Genomic DNA, 24,084 nt, shown 5'->3' on the forward strand with positions numbered 1-24,084 from the left:
CAGGTACTTTGAACATTCATCATTGACCTTGATTTGCAAGTAGGCGTCTGAGAGGTCTATCTTGGAAAAAATTTTTCCTCCGTTTAGTTTTGAGAATAGATCTTCTGCCGACGGAAGGGGATAATTGTGGTCCTTTAAACAGTCATTAAGGCCTGTTGAGAAGTCCGCACAGACCCTGATTTTGTTATTTTTTTTCTTCACATATACTGTCGGGCTGGCCCAATCCGTATGGTCAACTTTTTCAATAACCTCTAACTGTTGAAGTCTTTCCAACTCCTTCTCGATTGCGTCCATCGATGAAAACGGTACAATTCTTTTAGGCTTGAACACTGGGGTGGCATCTTTCTTCACTTCAAATTTGGCTTCTACTTTCACACAATGTCCAAGTCCTTCAGCAAAAACCCTTGGAAATTCTGCTTTTACATCGTCCAGAAAGTCTTCCACTTGGTTTGCTTTCTCTGTGTTCAACCTATTACAAAAAGAATTAACTGGTCGCTCCCATAAGTTAAACAGGACAAACCAATCCACTCCAAACAGACTTGTGTTCCTTCCTGGAACCACGTACACTTTGGACGTGCGTGTCTGACCATCAAATGTCACGTTTCACCTCAGTTCTCCTTTAAATTCCAACTTTTTGCCACACACACTCCTCGCCATCTTGCTGGTTTCCATTAGTTCGGGTCGACCGATCCTTCTCCAGATATCTTCATCTATGATGCTGATGTCGGAACCACTATCCAGGAGTAATGTTACAGGATGTCCATTTATGTGAACACTGACATACTTACGCCTTTCGCAACTTTTCTCTTTCCTTGTGCGAAGCGCATTCACTTTGTCAGTCTTTCGTTTTTTCTTCTGGTCACAGTACGTTCCCTTGTGGCCTTTGAACCCACATTCGTAACATATCTTATTCCTGAACCAGCAGGTCTTTTTGGTGTGTCTCGTACTTCCGCAACATTCACAATTTTGGTACTTGTGCATTCTAGAGGTCCTTTGTTCTTGGGTCTTGTAAGTTCTAGGGGTCCTTTGCCTTTTTACATGTTGTATCTTGTAAATGCTTTTTTCTTCAATGCGGGTGTTGTCTCTCTTGATATTAATGAGACGTTGACATTCCTCGGTAACTTTTTGTAAAGTTATATTTGGGTCCGACTCCATAATTGTCAGGATCCGGGATCTGATATCTTTGTCCCTTGGTTCTGTGAGTCCCTGTACAAAGATTAAACATTTAAATAAATCCGCAGAAATTTCATTTAATTTAAATGATTCACATAAGCAATTTACAATACAAGCATACTCTAAATAGTCTTCAGATTCCGATTTCTGTAAATTCAAACATTTATATCTAGAGTGGAAAAGGCTATCTCTTTTATCAAATATTCTAGACAACGTATTAATTGTCTCTTCAAAGGTCACTTCCTCCAGTTTTTTGGGTAAAATTAAGTTAGCGTACTTAGTGTTTTCATCAGTACCCAGTTTTTGGAGCAACAGCGTGACTTTTTCTTCGTCGGTCCAATCCGAACACCTCTTTGTAAAAACTGTTTCATACCTTCTATAGTATGCTGGAAATGTAACGCCAGTATCGGGAGAGTAGTGAAATTCCGACAAAGAATTTCAAATACCTTCTGCAGAAAAATTCGTTTTTTTCTCAGTTGTCGAGGTTTGAATTAATTTTTCCAAATTCTTTTGTTGAGTCGACATTTGGCGTTGAAGTATTTTTGTTTGTTCTTGTTGTGCCTCTAAAGTTTTTTGTGTCATTTCTTGCTGTTGTTGTTGCAGCTGTTGTTGTTGCACTAAGAATTGTTGTGTCATTTTTGACTGTTCCTGAACGCTAAGAGTTAGCACTTTCGTCAACTCAGCCAACTGTTCCATATTTAAAAAAAAATGTCTTTCTAAAATTTACAACAATGATTCCACAAAATTTTGTAAGTATACGTTTTTCGCCAATTAGCAACAAGTCTTGCAAGAATAAATGTTTCCATACAGTTCATACAATTTAGCAATAGTAATTCTGCCTAAACGTAATTTTACACAATAATACTTTTCAAATTTACACAACGAATAATGCTCGAAAATGAGCAAACTGTTTTTCAACAAAAATACGGTTGCACGAAAGAAAAAAAAAATAAATTATAACAATAATCTGTTTAATTTAGAGAAAAAAAAATCGTAAAAGTTCTTTTTTTTTTCTTCCAAAAACGTAATACAAAGGTGCCGGGTTCGAATTTGCCTGCGTTCCTCACATATTTTTTTCTTCAAAAAATATAAATAAAGTTCACTTTACCTTGTCAATATCTTTCAAGTACAATTTTATTACCTTTCCGTGAGTTCATATCGGAGAAATTCGTACTTTATGTAAGACAATTTCGAATAGTTCTTTGTCGTACGTGTTCAGTAACGAAATCCTTGTAAATTTGAATAGTACACAGTCCTTTTAATACGGTCATTTATCCCTGTTAAGAGATAAGAATCATCCTTGTCGCCAACTGTTATATCCCGTTTTGACGGTATATAATAACATGACAAAATACGCCAAGTGGAATGCATAACAAAAAGGTTTATTCGTACTTCGAAATAATACACAATACAAAATGGCTGCTCGCCTTGAAGTTGATATACGCGTAAATGAAGGTAAAGGAAAAAGGTAACTTAACGTGTGTGAGCGGAACGCTCGTCCTGGGAGCTTGGTTAATCCTGACTACACTTGGAGAGTGCGAGACGGTCGGGCTAGTGCGTACCACTGAACTGCCTCCAAGACAATTAAAGACGCTCTTTTATACACCGTTTCGTATCCGGTGCTATCCGTAATTATGTGCCTTATAACACAAAGATAACCAAAGTCGCCTACCACTACCATTGTTAGTAATTATCTCTCTTAAATAAGAACTCTATTATATCTAGAACACGAAATTATTTTAAATTGAATAAACTTCATAAGCTATATCACACACTTAGATTTTATCAGAACTGCTATTAGCTTTCCTCTTATTTTTCATTCCTCATAATCTTTAGATAATTCCAAAATGTTTATAACACTTTCTATAATTCTTTTGTTCTTGTTTGCATTTAACAATGAAATTTCAATTTTATTTTGAATTAAATTTTTTTACAAAATTTATTTTCTGTTACTTTTTTGTTCAAAGGTATTGAAGCCAAACGAGTTTGACTATATGCTATATCCTAGGAATTTTTATAATAGAACTCCTATGAACTTTCCACTTATTTCCTATTCTTTAGATAATTCCTATTTGTTTATAACATTTTCGATAATTCTTTTATTCTTGTTTGCATTTAACAATCGAATTTCCATTTTGAATTTAATTTTTTATGCATTTATTTATTCGTTACTTTTTTGTTTTTATTTATCTTTTCAAAGGTTTTGAAGCCAGACGAGTTTGACTATATGATGTATCCTACAAATGTAAAATGTAAAATCGAGCCATATGATAAAGATCCCTGTTTTTGCCGTGTCTTTGTAACCAATAAAGATGGTTTGCCATACCATTTTCAAAACATATTAACAACAGAAAATGAACTGAAGCCATCAGAATTCAAAAAGTTCATTTTCCCAGTATTTGAAGAGCTGGTCCAACAAAATCGGAATTTATGTAAGAAATATTCTTTTCTTTTTTTCCTTTCAAGTTCTTTTTTTTTTTTTTTTAAATTCTCCCCAAACCACACTTCAGCTGTTTTTTTTACATTTGTTAACATAACAAACATATTGTATTAGGAATAAAAATAACATAATTGATGAAAATACATATTTAAAAAGTTATTTAAAATCATGTTAACATTTTATGAGTTCATAACATTAAGAAAATGTGCATCATTTTATGTCATTGGTTGAAAAAAAACAAATTTTTGATTTTTAAGATATTTTTAAAGAAAAACAGAAAAAATGTTACCAACAGTTGTGCATATAAGAAAAGATTGAGTCTGGAAAGAGTGAGTCATGAATGTATTGATTTTGAGTGTCTGCAAATTGGCTTCGGTAAAAGAATATTGTTACTGGGGCTACACATGACTGGGCAACATCATAAGACAGTGTTATGAATTTTTAGCTTTGACAACGATCTCAGACACACAACCAGAGCCTGACTGAGTCATACCAACACCTTATCTTGTGTTGTTTTAACTGTAGCGCAACCATGGAGATCATTGGGTCTCAGGTATGTGTAAATGAAAAATTTTTTTGGATAAGTATATAGCTAATGTAGAGGTTATAATTAATTTTTTTGGTTATAACAAATCTGTGTAAGTTGCTATCTTTTTTGAAAGAATTATCAGGTTGGCTAACATAAGTGATGAAATCGATTGGAATTTTATTGTTTTTATCCACAGAACAGACTGGAAATGTCTGTATTTCATTGGCTGAACAGAAACAATCATGGATCTGTCAGCTAAAATGCTATTTATGTCAAACTTCTAACATATGTTTGACTTTATTTTACATATATCCTAGAGGAGTACCCTACAGAATTGGTTAAAATAATTTTCCAAACAGTAGAGTTTTGCACCCAAAATTAAATATATTGATACATAATTTGTGTTAAGAATGTTTATTTCCATTTTAATCAAAATTTATTACATGATTTTGAAAACATCTAAAATTTAATGCTTCAACTTTTAAGGGGTTTTAAAAAAATTGAAATCAAAGAACTTTTGTTTAATTAGTGTCTAATAATTATGGATCAGATTTAATACAAATCTGAAATATTTCAATTTTTAAATTAATGTTATGTCCATAGTATGTACACTGAAAACGCCTTGAAATACATCAAAGAAAGTAAAATTTGGCGAATATTTATTAATTAAAGTCAAATACCTATTATTAGAATTTCACAAACGAAATCTGAGTTTATGAATTTTCACAAGGGGTTTTACCCTCTTTTCAGAAAACTAAATTAAATTAAATATAACCTACATTTCGGCATGGTACACCTTGCAGATGTGTTCCAAAATTCATAATGATTGGTTAATTAGTTTAGGTGTGAATTCTGTATATACAAATATATAAACACATAATCAGAACTAATTTCTATATATATATGGGGTTCCACATAACTGGGCAACAATCATCAGACGGCATTATGGATTTCTAGTTATGATAACCATATCAGACACATAATCAGAGCCTGAGTGAGTTATACCAACAATTTGTCCTGTGTTTACTGTAATGCAATCATGGAAACGATCATTAGGTTTCAAGTTGTGCTTTGTAAATGAAAAAATTTTTTGAAATTTAGACACAATTATGATTTATTTTGGTATAACAAATGGTAAATCTTTGTAAGTTTCTATTATTCAAAGAATTGTCAGATTGGCTAGAACATGTAAGTGATGAAATCGATTGGAATTTTATTGCTTTTATCCAAAGGATAGACTGGAAATGTCTATATTTCACTGGCTAAACAGAAGCAATTATTGATTTTTCAGCTAAAGTGCTATTTATGTCTGACTTCTAAAATTTGTCTGACTTTATTTTACATATATACTAGAGGAATACCCATCACAGAAAGGATTAAAATAATAGCGTTGTGTTAAGAATGTTTATTTCAAGTTTGATAAAAATTGAAATAAAATCCATTACATGATTTTGACACTATCAGGTTGACAAGAAAGTTCTTGCGGTTTTTAACTTTTAAATTCAGATGAACATATCTCAGCTCAAACAAAAATGTATTGATCAAAGTAAACACTATCAGAATCAACAAACTTTTGTCAAGACAAAACAAGTGTATTTATGCCAGTAACGTAAAAATCTTGCATTCTGGTAGCAGTGATATTGGTGAAGGCGTTTTCGATATTGCTTAGAATTTTGAAGCCTTTCTCATGCAAAAGCTGTTGAGATGCTTGAAAAGTGGTAGTCAGTAGGTGAGTGGTCTGGAGTGTATGGCGGATGAGGCAGAGTTTCATAGTCAAATTTGTTCAACTTCCGCAGGGTTGGTTTAGCAATGGGGAGTTGGGCATTGTCATGAAGGAGAATTGGGTGTTGTTGTCGAAGTTTCTGATGCATTTCATCCATTTGTTGACAGTACTTATCCGCTGTAATGGTTTTGCCTGCATTCAAAAAAACTGTAATGGATTAGACTAGCCGCAGACCACCAAATAGCATGATCTTCTTTTGGTGTAACTCTGGCTTCGGGGAAGTGTCGTAGAGCTTTATCGGCATCTAACAACTGAGCTAAGCATTGCTGATTGTCATAAAGAACCTACTTTTCATTGCAAGTCACAACCCGGTCAAGAAATGGGTTATTCTTGTGGTGTAAGAGAAGGGAAGATGACATTTCATAATGGAATTTATTTTGGTTGTTGTTCAATTCATGAGGGATCCATTCATCAACTTTTTTTGTCTTTCCAATCTGTCTCAATTGGTTGGAAATCATTTTATACATTATGTCTAATTCAAAAGCAAGTTCTCCAACAGTTGTGCATGGATTGGCTTCTTAATTGATTGTTGTCAACATCTGATGGTTGACCACTGTACTCATCATCTTCAAAACTCTCATCGCTGTCACAAAATTTCTTAAACCACTATTGTGCTGTGCATTCAGTAGTGGTTTCTGGGTCAAATGCTTCGTTGATATTGTGAGCTGTTTCGGCCGCTTTTCAGCCTAACTTGAATTGAAATAAGAAAATTGTGCAAATTTACGTTTTTTGCATCTTGTTCTGAAAATAAGACATAATTATTTTAAAACGATTGTATTTTAAATGATTAGATAGAGTGAAAATCGCTCTTTAAAGGATATATAAAGTAAAGGTATGATCACAAAAACTTATTTGAAAGTACATCATGTGAAATCAAAATTAAAAATTCTACATGAACTTTTGTGTCAACCTCATACTGAATTCTTATGTCACAGTAATGAAAATATCCCCAAATTACTAAAAAAAAACGGGAGAAAGTTAATTATTAATGAAAAAGTTTTCAGAGACAATTTGCAAAAATTAAGTTGTGCTAAAAAATGAAGTTCAAAAGGAGATAACTATTTTCCAATTTAGCCAAATTGAATTTTCACTAATTGTCTTTGAAAACTGTTTTCATTTAATAGTTAATTTTTTGCCCGAATCTAATATTTTATTAGGCTTGAATCTAATATTTTAATTTATGCAGATTTCATCTGAGCTAAGATTACATGTTTTTTTTTAAATTTTACAAATTAACCAACTTAATATATAAAATGTATATTTGTGCATGCATAAAGGACACACATTACTTTGACTTACTCCTGCTAGATTCTAATTTTTCAATTTTGATCCCTTAGCAGCTTGTTTTGTTTTTCGGATAAAAACCAAATTGAATTTGTTCCACAGGTCTGAATAGCCCAGAAATCAACCTTCAAGTTTGTAGACCAAAAATTGACAGAGTAGTTGTGTAGAAACCGTACACACGCACACATGCACACAAAGACTAGGTCACTTTTATAGTGTTAGAAATTTCAGAATGCAAGGGCGATAACTGCTAGATTGTTCCAATTACGCGATTATTTTGACCAATGAAATTGCATTGTTTCAGTTGCTGCAGAGGATTCAGGAATTAGCGGGAATATTGTGTTTCTTCAAACAGATTTCCATTCCGTGTCGAGCAAAGCAGACACGTGGTGTCTCGCTCCGTGCTAAATGAACCAAGGCAGGGTTCTATTCTATTTGTTATCTCCGCTCACTTAAATGCGGATACAAACCTGAGGCAAAAATTTTTTAAGGACTAATTACATTCATCATCATTGCCCGCAGGAGGGCATCCTTTATTATGGAACATCGATCGCAATGTGCGTTGTTCTTATTTGACCAGTCTGGAAGGATTTCGAAGAACCCTCAACCACTTCTACGAGCGGCCGAATTCAACCAGCATCTTCACAGAAGAAAACTACCTACACCTTTCGAGGCATAAACTACCCGCCATTTGGCCGAAGCTAAAGAGGTGCACTCTTTTGCAAATATGGACTCATTTTACCTTTCTTGTAAATAAATATTCTTGGAATTTAAGGTGAGCCTTTGTTGCTTTTCTGAGTGTCTCTTTCATTCTGCCAAAGGCAAAAACGAGTAAGAGAAATTCTTACACCGTTTTTATTGCAAAAGAAATCCTCCCCCCCCTCCAATTTTTTTTTTCTTATGAGTAATAACGTTCTTATTGCATAAGATTTCGATTCCCCCCCCCCCATTATTTTGGATTTTTTCCTTTCATTGTGTCGCCTTTAAAAAAAATAATAATATTTAATATTCATTTTTATATTTAATTTGTAATGGTCCTTAAAAGACCATGTGCTTTGAAAAAAATAATATATTGAATATTCATTCTTATATTAAATTGTAATGGTCCATAAAAGAACTTATTCATTGAAAATAAATATTATTTCATGTAAATTGTAACTGAAGTTCATTTGAAAAAAAAAAAGTATTATTTCATGTAAATTGTAAACTGAAGTTTTAATTCGTAAAAAAAAAAAATACCTTTCAAATATTTTACGATAATTGTAATCGTTTAAATAATGTATGGAAAGCAATTATATATTAATTCTTGAATTCATAATTGATTCATTGTTGAAATGTGTTGTCGTAATGTTGGTCTGAACTTTCCTTATGGGTTTAAATTCCTTGTTCATTGAGAGTTTCGAATTTTGTTGACGTAACCCCCTTCAGATAATAGTTGGTTCTCGTCGGAGAATCTTTTTCGCGCCCTTTGCTTGCCACGTGTGAACGGCCATTTTTTTTTCTCGTGTTGTGTCCTTCGACCATGGCAAATTCAAATCTCCTTGGTCGAATAGAGGCTAAAAAGTTTCATATAACGGCTTCTTTGGATTGGATGACCGAGAGAGGAGGTGGGCGTTGTATAAATAATTTTTCTTCAGACATCGAGAAACGATTGTCTGAAGTGGACGATTTATTAGATCAGTTAATTTTGAGGTCCCCTGTTGTGACTTCGAAATGTTTAAAGCGGGAGTCCATGACAGACTGACTGAGCTCCAGCTGGAGATTGAGAAATCAAGGGATATTGTTCCCATGAAAATGGAGTTGGAGTGCCCCCCGTTTAGTGGGGATCCAACTCCCAATAAGTTTGAATTCCGTGGGTTCCTAAGGAAATTTGAATTCTGTACTGCGAACATGAAAAGTGCAGATAAATTACTATTGCTAAAATCCAAATTATCAGAAGAGGCGTTTAATATTATTTCTAGGTTTGATGTGATTCCCGAGAATTACGACGCAGCTTTGGAGTGTCTGAAGGAAAAATATTTAAATCCTTCAGCAATTATGAACAAAATATTTGATGACATTATTCCACAACCAGAGCATTATGCGTCTTTGAGGGATATCAGAATCCTCGTCCAGCGAGTCAAATTAGAACTGACGGAGATGGATAATTCCTTTGGCACGGATTTTTTTACAGATAAATCCACCTCAGGAAGATTAATAGCTCATATTCTGTTCGCTAAATTTCTGAACAGTGTTCGCAGAGAAATAATGAATAAATCCTGTGAACGGTTTCCTTCTTTAAAGTCTATTTTAACGTATACGTTTGACGTTATAGACATAATAATGGCGTCGCCTTTAAATGCGTCAAGGCGGGAAAATTTCCCGCCAAACATGTCGGGTTCGTTGAATGCTGGAACCCTCGTGGCGAAGAATTCGGAGCCAAAACAAATCAAGTCCTTTCAGAGTAATAATAACTCTAAGTCTTTCGTCAAAAATGGCGAAAATAAATTTTGTAAATTGTGTCAGATTGATGGTCACCTGACAAGAGTTTGTTCTAAATTTCCAAATTCGGAATCTAAAATTATTTGAGCGAAAGAATTAAGATTATGTCTCCGGAGCCTCGGTGAGCACTCAGAGTCCAGTTGCAGGGGGGTTAAGGGGTTCCCCTTCCATTGCAGTAATTGTGGTCTAAAAAACCATTATTCCTTAATGTGTCCTAAAGGCTCTAGGTCCTTTGTGGGACGTACTTTCGTTGCGGATCAGGACAAGAGTATTAGTCCTGTACTCAAGATATCTATGAAGGTTAAAGCGCACCCGGTTTATTTTTTCTGTCTGATAGATATGGGTAGCCAAAAATCCTTTTTCTCTAAAATAATTCTGGACTGGTTGATTCACAACTGTAATCTAAATCCTGAGACGGTACAAATGTCCGTCAATACCCTCGTGGGGAATAAGTCCTTACATCTTTCAGAGCTGGAAGTGTCTATTAAATTGGGACATCAGCGTCCTTTTTATCATTCTGCATTGTTTGCTGAAAATTTGAAATTGAAATTTAACGTAAACAGGTTCGACGAGATTACGTCGAATTTAACTGAAAAAGGGTATAAGTTTTGCCCTGGTTTATTCTGAACTAAACGGTTCTAACATTCTCGGTATCATTGGCCTGGATCTTATTCCTAGAATCCATAATCTCAGTTTAATTAAGTGCTTGGGAGGTTTCGCTTGGAAACTCCCCAATTATATCATTCTTTTCGGTGAGGGGTCAAGTTTTTTAAACAAAAATAATAAGGCTGTGGAAAAATTGCCAGCCTTCGATCAAGTTATTAAAACACTCCCTATGTGTCAGTCATATTTAATTGATAGTGTATTAAAGCCAGTAGCATCTTACGATGATGTGCTGCAACCTTTTTTTGACAGTCCTGCTGTTCAACGTTGAGTAGAAAAGTTATTTTCTCTGGACTCCATAGGTATCGAGGATGCCAACCAGTTGTCTTCAATTGATACAGAAAAAATAAATGCCTTCGAAGAGTTCTCAAGGAAGGAAAATATTACGTCGAGCTGCCTTGGGAGCATGACAAGCTTCTCAAGGTGGAGTCCAATTATGTGCCTTCACTGCGAATAATGCATAGGGTGGAAGGAAAAGGACTGTATAATATACAGGTCTTCAAAGAATACGAAGACTGCGGAATTATCGAACCTTTCACCGTTCCCCATGGAACTTATGAGAATTATAAATGGATTCCCCATCGGCCAGTAATTAAAGAAGGTCTGGGAATAACTACAAAAATCCGCCCTGTTTTCAATTGTTCGTTGAAACGTAAAGGTAGCATTTCGATTAACGACGCTGCTTATTCGGGTGTTAACATGACTGCATTGTTGCTAGATATTCTACTAGCTTTCCGAAAAGAAAAATATGTGCTTTTGGGCGATTCGCGCAAAGCTTTTTTACAGATCAGGTTAAAATCTATTGAAGATAAAAATAGATTTTGTTTTTTCCTCAAGGTAGATGGCAAATTGTGCGCCTACCGATTTAATACTATTATATTTGGGTTCAATGCCAGCCCTTTTATATTAAGCTTTATATTTAAGCATCATGCCAAAAAATATGAAGCCGATTTAGCTTCACATTCGATTTCCAATAATTTCTATGTTGACAATTTAGTTACTACTAATAGTGACCGAGATACTCTAACCTATGTGTATAATAAAGTCCGCGACAGACTCGGAGAAGCGGGGTTTGAACTCCAATCCTGCAACTCCAATTGCACGAGCATACAAAATAAAATGATGGAAGACGGTACTATCTCGTCTTCTTCCCCCACCTTTGAAAAGGTGCTGGGGTATCAATATTCTGTTGAAACTTAAACTCGCTCCATCTGTAATAGATGGCAATGCCAATACCAAACGCAAGATAGTATCTCAAGTTTCAAGTGTATATGATCCATTATCTTTACTTCTTCCTGTCACCGTGCAGGGGAAGATTATTATTAGTCAACTGTGGAAAAAGGAGTTGTCTTGGGATCAACAAATCCCTGAAGAAGTTAAGGCCACATGGCAAGCACATGCCAACGAGCTGAATTGTATAGGGACTTTGAATTTCCTAGATGTACTCTCCTAGCGGAATCCCCTGTTGAAATTATTTGCTTTAGCGATGCTTCTAAGCACGCTTATGGGTTTTCCGTGTATGCGAAACAAGGTGCTCAGTGTTCCTTGATATTCGCCAAGGCAAAAGTGGCACCCATCCAGGGAAAATCACTATCTGTTTTGGAATTATTAGCTATATTTCTAGCATTTAAAGTTATTCCACAAGTTTTGGGTGCTCTAGCGCCCATCAATATCAAATCCTTTTTTGTCGTGTCTGACGCACAAGTATCCCCGTCATGGATTTTGAATGGGAAGGCTGCGAGAAAAAATATATTTGTAGAAAATCGCGTGTCAGACATTAATAAGTTCATTGAAAACATTAAACTTAAATATGGGATAAACCCTAAATTTAGATATGTTCCTTCGTCGGATAATCTGGCTGATCTTTTAACCAGAGGTATTACTGCCTCTAAGTTCAAACAATTTTTCAAATTTTGGACCTGCGGACCAGATTGGCTTAATCAAGGTGAAATCAGCTGGCCCACGTCCCCCTTGCCTTGTCTTAACAATGTTAACAGGAAGATGGTAACATGTATGTTCTCGGATGAAACTGCTTCTAACGAGAATCACTTGCCAATTAAAATATCTGATTTTTCCTCATTAACTAAGGCTATTAATGTCTTAGAAAAAGTTGTGAGATTTGGTGATAAATTACGTCACCGAAAGACTGACACCGTCAAGAGAGCTAAATTGTTGCTCTTCTCTCATTTACAAAGGGAAGCCTTTCCCACAGAACTTGCTTATTTGCAACAACCCTCTAATAGGGCTGCTCCCCCAAGAGTTACAGCCCTTGGGTTATTCCTAGATAGGGAGGGACTGATACGGACTCAAGGATGTATTCAGAACTCCGAGGTTTTTCCATATGAAGTGAAATTTCCTATATTGTTAGGAAAAAATACCCACCTGACCAAATTGGTCATTATTGAAGCTCACTAGAATTGTTGTCATATGGGAACAAATTCAACCCTTAGCAAGGTGAGGCTATCGGGTTTTTGGATCTCCTAATGGAGACAGGCGGTGAAGTCGGTTCTCCGTGACTGTGTTAAATGTAAGAGAATTAATTCTCTACCGTACAAAGCACCCTCTGGGTCTCAACTGCCTTCTGATAGAGTAAATTTTGTCCGGCCCTTCAAATGTGTAGGGGTGGATTTTACTGGACATTTTTTTGTCAAAAACAATAATGAGGATGTCAAAATGTACATCCTACTGTTTACTTGCATGAGTTTACGTGCCATACACTTGGAATTGGTACCGGACATGAGCGCAAGATCTTTCTTGTTAGCTTTGTTAGGTTCACCAACTTATTTGGTGTACCAACTCATATGTATTCCGACAATGCTAAATCTTTCATAGCGTCGGGTATTATATTATCAGACATATTTGTGTCTGATGAATTTAGAGAACATTTCAAATCCACTACTATTGTTCATTATACAATTCCCCTGTACTCTGCATGGTATGGTGGAGTATGGGAGAGATTAATTAAAACTGTGAAACAGTGTCTTTCCAAGTTGTTGAGTAGGAGGAGGGTCGGTTATTTCGAGTTCCTAACCGCCCTTTCAGATGTTCAAAAGGCCATAAATGATAGGCCACTAACATTTATTTCGACTTCTGATAGAGGCCTTGATGGGTTGACTCCCAACCATTTTTTGCGGACAGGATATCATCCCCACCTGCTTATCAATCTTAGCGGTTCAGAGGACCCTTGTCCAGAACCTCCAAATAGAAATTCGCTCTTAGATTCCCTTGAAATGAGGGATGAATTTGTCAGTAAATTCAAACGTATTTGGCATAATGACTACTTGCTCTCAATTAGAGAAGTAGACGCCCACATTACAGAAAATGAAACCTCTAAAATATCAGAGGGTGAAATTGTTCTTATCAAAGCTCCTAATAAGTCCCGGCCCTTCTGGGGGTTGGGTAAGGTAGTAAAATTATTGGTCGGAAAGGACAACAGGGTTCGTTCAGCCTCAGTGCTGAACGACGGGTGTGTCCAAATTCATTCCTTAAAAAATATTTATCCTTTAGAGATAAAACATAACCCTGAACCTGCATTAGTAGAATTTGCGGAAGAAGGAGGCCCCTTCTTTTGCCCTACATGTTCAGTCACCAACGACGGAACAACACCTATGGTGTGTTGCGACTTGTGCAATGAGTGGTACCATTTTGGTTGTGTCGGGGTCGACCAACAAGTTACCGTTGAAGATTGGGTGTGTCCGGATTGTGCGGACCAAACACCAAGTTAATAATTGTATATTCCTTTTATAGACTCATCAGTAGAGTCATACCTTTTATTACTAATAAATTCTCTGTTTGCCATAGAGAGATCGTTATAAGTTCAGATTGACAACAGGCACACATTGAATTTAATTGCTATTATTGTGTTAATATTAAGTCCTTTGGGACAGAATTTCATTGTAATAACTTGTCCAAATAGGCGACAATCCTTAATTTCCCGATAAAAAAAAAAGAAAGAAATGAGTAATCCATTTCTTTCTCTTCCTTCCTTTGGCAGTGTGTTAGAAATTTCAGAATGCAAGGGCGATAACTGCTAGATTGTTCCAATCATGCGATTATTTTGACCAATGAAATTGCATTGTTTCAGTTGCTGCAGAGGATTCAGGAATTAGCGGGAATATTGTGTTTCTTCAAACAGATTTCCATTCCGTGTCGAGCAAAGCAGACACGTGGTGTCTCGCTCCGTGCCAAATGAACTAAGGCAGGGTTCTATTCTATTTGTTATCTCTGCTCACTTAAATGCGGATACAAGCCTGAGGCAAAAATTTTTTAAGGACTAATTACATTCATCATCATTGCCCGCAGGAGGGCATCCTTTATTATGGAACATCGATCGCAATGTGCGTTGTTCTTATTTGACCAGTCTGGAAGGATTTCGTAGAACCCTCAACCACTTCTACGAGCGGCCGAATTCAACCAGCATCTTCACAGAAGAAAACTACCTACACCTTTCGAGGCATAAACTATCCACCATTTGGCCGAAGCTAAAGAGGTGCACTCTTTTGCAAATATGGACTCATTTTACCTTTCTTGTAAATAAAATATTCTTGGAATTTAAGGTGAGCCTTTGTTGCTTTTCTGAGTGTCTCTTTCATTCTCCTAAGGGAAAAAACGAGTAAGAGAATTTTTTACAATAGATAGATAGATAGATAGATAGATAGATAAGAGAGTGAGGGAGAATGATCATTTTACCTATGTTTTTTTTCTTCAGCTATCTTTAAGAATGAAGTCACTTGTCCGGCTTTTACCGTCAAATATAAATATAAAGCCTATGAAGAAAAAGAGGCTGATATTGACTGGGTGCCTTCCTTATTGCTACAGAAAGTTCCAGAAATATATATGGAATGGCAAAGCACAAAGATTTGCGAACAGGATAAAAATGAAGGCAATATTTTTGTGGTTCCTAAAATGAAAATTGTTGGTGAGTTCTTGAATTACATTTTTAACTCTATTTCATTTTTTATGTGTGTTTGTTTGTGCATGTATGTGTGTATAAGTTTGTGTGTATATATGTATGTGTCAATTATACAGCCTAACACCACAAGTGTATTTGAGAAGTTTTATCATCACACAAGCAGAAGGGCCGGCATATAAAATCATTACATTGTTTTTTTGATAAAACAGGGGCGCGTGAATGTTTCTGTTTAGAGTACAATTGACACGTGATACTTTACTTTTGCATTTTAAACTTTAATTCAAGACATTATATATAAAAAATAGGTTCTTGACAGTGCAATTTAGACTACAATATTTTTTTGATTAAGTCACTGCGAGGAGGCATGTGAAACTTCCTCCCAGTGCACCACAGTGGATCAATTGATTTTATTGTAAAATTGATGATTACACTGATTTTGATGACAATAAAAATATTTGAAGTGTAAAATATTAATTGATCCTCATTCAATCCTGAGCTAAGTTGGGTCTCTCTGCGCACGCACACACACACACACACACACACACACACACACACACACACACACACACACACACACACACACACACACATTAGTGTTGGGACAATGAATTGAAATTGGAAAAATCAAAACATTTAAGGGTATCTGAATCTGAAAAATTTGTGCATATTTTCTGATGCCAAAAACGATTCCTTTAATTATTGTTAAAACAAAATCTTCAACTGCTGATAGTAACAATAAAATAATAAATATTCATTGATTTTAAATTTTTTTTTGAATTATCAGAAAACTAAAATCTATAGATTATCGCTCACAAGTGTGTTTTTATATTTGGAAAAATATCTGCACATTTTTTTCATTAATCAGGAAAATTAAATATTAAATATTTGTAAAGAATTGGAATTGGTAATTCTATTGAAATCGGGAAGAATTTAGTACAGAATCGGTAAAATATCTAAATCCTCCCATCACTATATATATATATATATATTGGGGATCGAGCACAATCATAGTTCAGTGAAAGTTAAACAAATGATTGAAAACAAATTTTTAATTGTTAAACTAAAAAATTTACCCAGTGTTGTCCGGTATTAAACATAACATTAATTAAATTCCTTAAAAAAATGAAGTAAAAAAAAAAAAAACGGAAAGAAACATGTGCATGCGAGTATTATGTTTTTCTAAACAGTTCACTGCTAGTGAGTAAAAAAAATACTCGAGCTGAGATTGAAACCAAAACCTAAAGACAGTGAGGCCAGTTTGACATGATATTTAAAAAGTGTTTTCAGATCTACTTATTCTTAACACATTGTAAACGATTCAGGCATGCACAGACGTGAAAAAGTTGACAAACAAAAAAAATATGCAAATAACTCCAAGTACCAATTTTTCAATTTTGACCTTGTAGCATCCATTTTTTCTGGATGAAAACAGATTAAAAAGTTTTCCAAATATCTGAATACCCTATATACCAAATTTTTAGTCTGTAGATCAAAAATTCATTGAGTATGTAGGTTGAGACATGTCCTCACACATACACACATTCTCACTTTTATAGATATATAGATAATCTATTTCTCCTTCTTATGTATTCTTCTTTGAAAAACTTTAGTTTAAAAAACTTTACTATATTTTATTTATATTGTTGCGCTAATCCAAAATTATTAAACTTGTCAAAAATGTAATTTTATTACATTTTTAACTTTTTGAAATGAGGCTATTTGTTATTTGTATGATTTGGATTCTCGTACAACTGTTCTATTCTTGAGTATCATTGTCACAGTGTTTCAGTAAATGTCCTCTCTGACCTCTTCAGGTGCATCTTGCCAAACTCGGAAAAGTTTCTGTCGAACTTGGGAATCTGCATGGAGTTTCGAATGGAACCCTTTATTTACTTTATGGGGATAGCATGCTCTCATTCCATCAACCATGTAATTTGCATTTTTTGGTTGCCCACACTAAGGATTGAACCATCAACCTTCAGAAGAATATCATTTTACAATTGATTTTTTCCAAGTACTCTAACCACTGCACCATGGGTTCTTGTGGACAAAAATACAATTGTGAATTACTTAGGACCTCTATCCAGTCTGTTACAAGAACAGCCGCTTGTTCATGTAAGTAAAAATGAGATAGGATAGTCTGAGAATTCGAACCTGGGAAGCTAGGTTTGGAATTAAGATTCTAGAGAGTTTAAAATAAATAATACAGATATGTTATTGAAAATGGAATGTAGAATTACTCATTGTTTAGTTTCACATAAAATAGCTTAGATATGTGGCTTAAAAAAGGAATTTAATGATTCAATTCTGTTTATGTGAAAAAGGAATTAAATTGAGGTTATCTAGATCCGAACAATAGAAAATGTTAAACATTATTGTAAAATAGGTTAGTCAAAAAATAGGTTCGAGAACTTTTGTTGTAAACATGTGAGGAACAGTGCGTGTTTAGACATGGGACCAATATGCAGGTTGTTTGGTCATGCAATGACATTATGGAAGAAATGAGTTGTCAATATAGTTAGAGCTTTAGAAGAGTCGGTCAGAGAGTCAGAGTGCCAGTTCTTTTATTTGATGAAAGAAAAATAGTGTCTTTGTCTCATGTTTTATTTTTCAATTCTTTTTCTTCTTTAGATCGTAAAGAAGTAGAAGTATGGAGGCTGAGTTATTCATTCTTTGAGAAGGAAATCATCGGCAAAAAATGCACAACAGATGAACGCTTCATCATACGTATTCTGAAGAAAATTCGAGAAGAAGTTAAAGATAAAAACAGCGATCTTTGTTCATATCACATCGTAACTTCTTGCTTACATTTCTTTCATGAAATCGAGGAACGACCTAAACTTCAGGAATATACCATACAAGTTATGACTTCTTTGATTAGGCAACTGAAAGAGCGGAAACTTCCACATTTCTTTATTAAAAATTGCAATCTTTTATTGGACGTAAAAGAGAGTGAATGCCAAAGGTATATTCAGAGACTGAACGCATACAGACAAAAATGGATGCATTAACAGCATAATTTTTTTTTCTTAAAAAATGTATTTTTGTTTCACTTTTTGTTGTTTTTTCTTCTTTTCCTGAATGCTGAACGTTAGCGACAATTAGATCTTAACAATTAATGCATCCAAGTTTTATGACGCCTTTTACTCTCTAACGTTGCAGTTCTCATTCATGACTTTTCCCATTCTATTAATGCTTATATGTGCCTATGTAGTGGATTTTACAGCAAAATAATGATGCTCTTAAATATGATATATTCAAATAAAGCCAGTGATAGCAAGTTGAATGCATCTACATCATTAACATGTTCATCTGTGACCGCTGGCCTTGGTTGATGTCTGTTTATGATATATAAATTTCTTTATTTCTTAAAAAGTGTAACCAATCAAAACAAAATATCATTACTTTCTGGATAATTCAGTGTCAGTTCTTAAAAGATATCTTCTAGCAGACAGTTTATAATAATGAATAAATCATAATAATTCATGATAAATCAAATAACAATTATCTGTACAAAATCAATAAATAATCACAAAAAAGAGAACGATATGCTGTTAGAAGGGATTGAACTCACAACTTTTGTTTAATGTTCAGGATTCGTACAAACTTCAAAAATCCTGGAATTGTGACTATTGCCTTGAAAAAGCCTTATTTCTATTATTATGTTGAAAAATCCTTGCAAATGTTTGGAAAAAACCTTGAAAATTATTCTTTATGTCCAGTAAAAATTTGTGTTAAAATATTAAAAATGAAATCGAAATAAATACTATTAAATTATTTCTGAAGTATAAAAAAATAATATAATAATACCATTAAAATATTTTTTAAATATTGAAAATAAAATCAAAGTAAATTGTTCTGAAAATTGCACCGTATTATTGTGGATACAAAATTTACGTCCCTGTATTACAAAACATAATGTAGACCAATCTACAATCAGGGAAAATAACAACATTTAATTGTGCTTGGTTGGCGAAATCTATAAGTGGGTCAGGGAATGTCAACAGGCATATTATTATGAATGTAAAAATGCATTTGTTTTAAGCAAAATGGATGAAAATGACTTGCAATTGCACATGGCTAACACTAAAAACAAAACAAACGAAAGCTGTAAATAGTTGACCAGTTTTGTTGCATGTTAGAGAACTGCATGTAAATAACTGTGTGTGCTTTAAAATTATTTCATGAAATAAAGAGATAAATGAAAATGACTTTTCTTATTGTCAATGAAATTCTTTTGGTGCATTATATCATTGTTTGCATATCAAAATTTGGGATTGTTTTACAATACACAGTGATTCAAAAAAGTGGTCAAAAATCAAATAGACAACAAATAAATGTTACTATAGCCAATAAAAATCTCAAATATTAACTCTCTTTATGGCTTTAAAATTTTTAAGCAAGATGGCTGCCGTGATTCAGCCAGCCTCTTTTTTGATTATCGCAATTTTTCTGTTTTGGTGGTGGTGGTGGTGGGGAAGGTCACCAATATAATAATATATAGATGGTAAATTTGAAGACATCCTGTATAATCATTATATTATTACACTTATCGCTCTGTCTGTTATCATGCTGTGCATCCCTTAAAAAGGTAAGTGGAATATTCCAAATAAAACTTGTCACCCCTTAAAAGCAAAGTGGAATATTCCAATGCCTAATAAAACAAAACAAAAAAAAATTGGTGTCACTATTGAGGCAAAGCTATTAAAAATGATTTGTCTTTCTTGGCTAAGATCAAAGTGTAGTATCTGTCCTTCAAATGCTACATTTCAATTTCTTCTCTCTTAGTGGTGGAGAAATCCTTTGCGACTAAGACAATTTTTTCTCCATGTTAAAAAACGACTCTAGTGTCTAACTCTGTCCCGTAGGGAGGCATTATGAATAGGTATTACGTTTAATGTAACAAAGTTTTAATATTGCAAAAGCAAAGTGTAATGAATATACAAAAGTAACTGGGAAAAGTAATTTCTTGTTTAATTACAAAATGCCCTGGAAATGTCCCTTCTGATTAATTATAAAATGCACTGGAAATGTTTCTTCTGATTAATTATAAGATGCCCTGGAAAATGTCACTTTTAATTATTTTTTTGTTTACTTGCCTCCCCACCAAGACAGAGTTGGACATGAGGTCGATTAAAAATTTTGGGGGAAACCAGCTCCCTAAAAGGGGTACTCTGATCAATAACAAAAATAAAAATTGTATCAGTAATGAAGGATTTCTCCTCCATTAACCAAGACCAAAAAAAGGGGGAATTTAAGTCACTGGAATGCTGAGACTGATACTGCACTCAGAAATTCCTTGTTAATGTTTTTATGTATTAATTTCGTGTTAATGTTTTTATGTATTAATTTCGAAAAGCTGCTGAAATAGTTTATGATTTAAACATTACTTTATTTCAAGTAGATTTTAAACAGTGGGGTGGGGAATATAAATCAGTCCCGGAAATTACTTAAACTGTTTACAATTTAAACATTACTTTATTTCATGTATATTTTTAACAGTGGGCTAGGGGGATATGAAATCAGTCCCGGAAATGGGTGAAACCGTTTACGCATTAAACATTACTTTATTTAATGTATATTTTTAACAGTGGGGTGGGGAATATGAAGTCGGTCCTGGAAATGGCTGCAACCATTTACGTTTTGGACATTACTTTATTTAATGTATATTTTTAACAGTAGGATGGGAGATAAGAAGTTGGTCCCGGGAATGGCTGAAGAAGTTTACGATTTAAACATTACTTTATTTTATGTGTATTTTTAACAGTGGGGTGCAGGATATGAAGTAGTCCCGGAAATGGCTGAAACAGTTTACTATTTAGACATTACATTATTTCATGTATATTTTTAGCAGTGGGTTGGGAGATCCGAAGTCAGTCCCGGAAATTGCTGAAACAGTTTACGATTAAAACATTACTTTATTTTATGTATATTTTTTAACAGTTGGGTGGCGGACATGAAGTTAGACCCGGAATTGAATGTGATAAGCGCAAATATATACTAGCAGAAAGCGTCGCCCAGTATTGAATGAGATAAGAGGAAAACATATAGTAGCAGAATACCCAGTGTCACCCAGGATTAAATTAGATAGGTGAAAGATATATACTACCAGAATATGCAGCGTCACCCGGGATTGGATAAGATAGGTGGAACATATATACTATGATAATACTCGGAATTGATTGATGTGTTTGTAATTAAATAATCATCCCAGGCAATATATCAAAATTATTATTTAAGTAAGGGGGAGCGACATAGTGGGTTTAAGTTATGAAAATTATTGTCGAAATTAGTAACATATCCAAGAATTATGAAAAATGATGAAATGTGAGTTATTTGATTGGTGTGTTTGTAATGAAATAATAAGCCCAGACAATATATCAAACTTCTTATATTAGTAGGAGGGTGGCATAATGTGGGTTTTTAATTATAAAAAATGATTGCCGAAATTATTAACATATCCAAGAATTATGCAAAATGATGAAATGGAAGTTATTTGATTGATGGGTTTGTAATGAAATAAGCAGCCCAGCAAATATATCAAAGTTATTATTTTAGTAAGGAGAAGGCTATAAAGTGTGTTAAATTTATGAGAAATTATTGTCGAAATTAATAACATGTCCAAGAATTATGAAAAATGATATGTGATTTAATGAATTAGTGTGTTTGCAATGAAATAATCATACCAGACTATATATCAAAGTTAAAGGGGGCGATGATGTTGGTTAAAATGATGAAAAATGATTGTCGAAATTAGTAACATATCTAAGAATTATGAAAAATGACGAAATGTGAGTTAATTGATTAGTGTGTTTGTAATGAAATAATCAGATTAGAAAATATATCAAAGTTATTATTTTAGTAGTGTGGAGTTATTAATGTGAGCAAAAATACACAAAGTGAGTGTCGAAATTAGTAACATATCCAAGAATTATGAAAAATTATGAAATGTAAATTAATAAATAGTTGTGCTTTTTATAAAATAATCAGTCCAGACAATATATCAAAGTTATGTTTTAGTAAGAGAGGGCGATGAGGATGGTTAAAAAATATTATTGAAATTAGTAAGATATCCAAGAATAATGAAAAATGGTGAAATGTGAGTTAACTGATCGGTGGATTTATGATAAAATAATCAGCCCAGACAATACATCAATATTATTATTTAAGTAAGGGGAAAGGCAATAAGGGGGGCTTAAATTATGAAAAATTGTCAAAATTAGTAACATATCCAAGAATCAGAAAAATGATGAAATGTTAGTTGATTGATTGGTGTGTTTGTAATGAAATAATCAGCCCAGACAATATATCAAAGTTATTATTTTAGTAAAAGAAGGCGGTAGGGATGGTTTTAATTACAAAAAATTATGGTCGAAATTAGTAACATATCCAAGAATTATGAAAAATGATGAAAAGCGAGTTTATTGATTGGTGTGTTTATAATAAAATAATCATTCCAGACAATATATCAAAGTTAAAATGCTAGTAAGAGAGGGCGATAAGGATGGTTTTAATTATGAAAAATTATTGTCGAAATTAGTAACATATCCAAGAATTATGAAAAATGATATGTGATTTAATGCAATAATGTCTTTGCAATGAAATAATCAGACCAGACAATATATCAAAGTTATTATTTTAGTAAGGGGGAGGAGTGATAGCGTCGGTTTAAATGATAAAAAATGATTGTCGAAATTAGTAACCTATCCAAGAATTATAAAAATGATGAAGTATGAGTTAATTGATTGGTGTGTTTGAAATAAAATAATCAGCCTAGACAATAAATCAAAGTTATTATTTAGTAAAGGGGGAGGTGCGAAAATATGGGTTAAAATTATGAAAAATGATTGTCGAAATATGTAACATATCCAAGAATTAAGAAAAATGATGAAATGTGATTTCATGCATTAGTGTGTTTGTAATGAAATAATAAGCCCAGGCAATATATCAAAGTTATTATTTTATTTAGGAGGGGGAGATAATGTGGGTACAAATTATGAAAAATGATTGTCGAAATTAGTAACATATCCAAGAATTATGAAAAATGATGAAATGGAGGTTGATTGGTTTGTTTGAAATGAAATAAGCAGTCCAGCAAATATATCTAAGTTATTATTTTAGTAAGATTGGGCGATAATGTTGCTTAAAAATATTAAAAAAAAATATTGTCGAAATTAGTAACATATGCAAGAATGAAGAATGATGAAATGTGAGTTAATTGATGTGTGTGTTTGTAATAAAATAATCAGCCTATACAATATATCAAAGTTATTATTTTAATAAGTGTGCGAAATGGTCAGTTACAAATGATGAAAAATTATTGACATAATTACTACCATATCCAAGAATTTATTACATATGAAAAATAGATTTTCTAATGCCGATTTATCGGTAAATTTTGTTGTCATAAATGATACTAATATTATTTATATTGGAAAGGAAGACAAATTAACTTGCTTGATTGCTTGCCAGGGAAAATTTATTGAAGTGAAATGCATTGCTAAACCATATTATCAAATGACACGCTGTTAACATGTAGACTTTTACAACTGAACTTAATTTGAGTCAAATAGATGTAAGCATATAGAAAATTTCCCTCCTTTCTCTTTCTATCGAATCATCATTATTTTTTTACTTTAAATTACTGTCAAAGAAAAGTATTCCTTTACCTTTCAGTTTTCATGTTGAGGAATTGTACCGTAAATTTGACGATGTGTGAACTGAAAATAAAGTATTCTTCATCAGTCATACTCTTGTTCCTCATTTTCGGACTCTTGTTACCATTACAGATATATTTTAATTTTTCTGGTTTAGATAAT

The 24,084-nt window shown here is 33.6% G+C and overlaps 1 protein-coding gene across 1 annotated transcript in view; it reads left to right on the forward strand.

Moving 5' to 3' along the window:
• The window catches only part of LOC145263158 (uncharacterized), an 85,485-nt gene extending 66,009 nt beyond the window's left edge, over window positions 1-19,476 (forward strand). The window contains exons 3-5 of the mRNA XM_080120163.1: window positions 3,374-3,605; window positions 15,062-15,271; window positions 17,897-19,476. Of these exons, the coding sequence (XP_079976289.1) occupies window positions 3,374-3,605; window positions 15,062-15,271; window positions 17,897-18,276 (822 nt within the window). The 3' untranslated portion in view covers window positions 18,277-19,476. The remainder of the gene's footprint in view (window positions 1-3,373; window positions 3,606-15,061; window positions 15,272-17,896) is intronic.
• The last annotated feature ends 4,608 nt before the right edge of the window (window positions 19,477-24,084 follow it).

This window comes from Euprymna scolopes, chromosome 38 (assembly GCF_053919585.1).
Source record: "Euprymna scolopes isolate OS-2025 chromosome 38, ASM5391958v1, whole genome shotgun sequence".
Taxonomy (NCBI): domain Eukaryota; kingdom Metazoa; phylum Mollusca; class Cephalopoda; order Sepiida; family Sepiolidae; genus Euprymna; species Euprymna scolopes.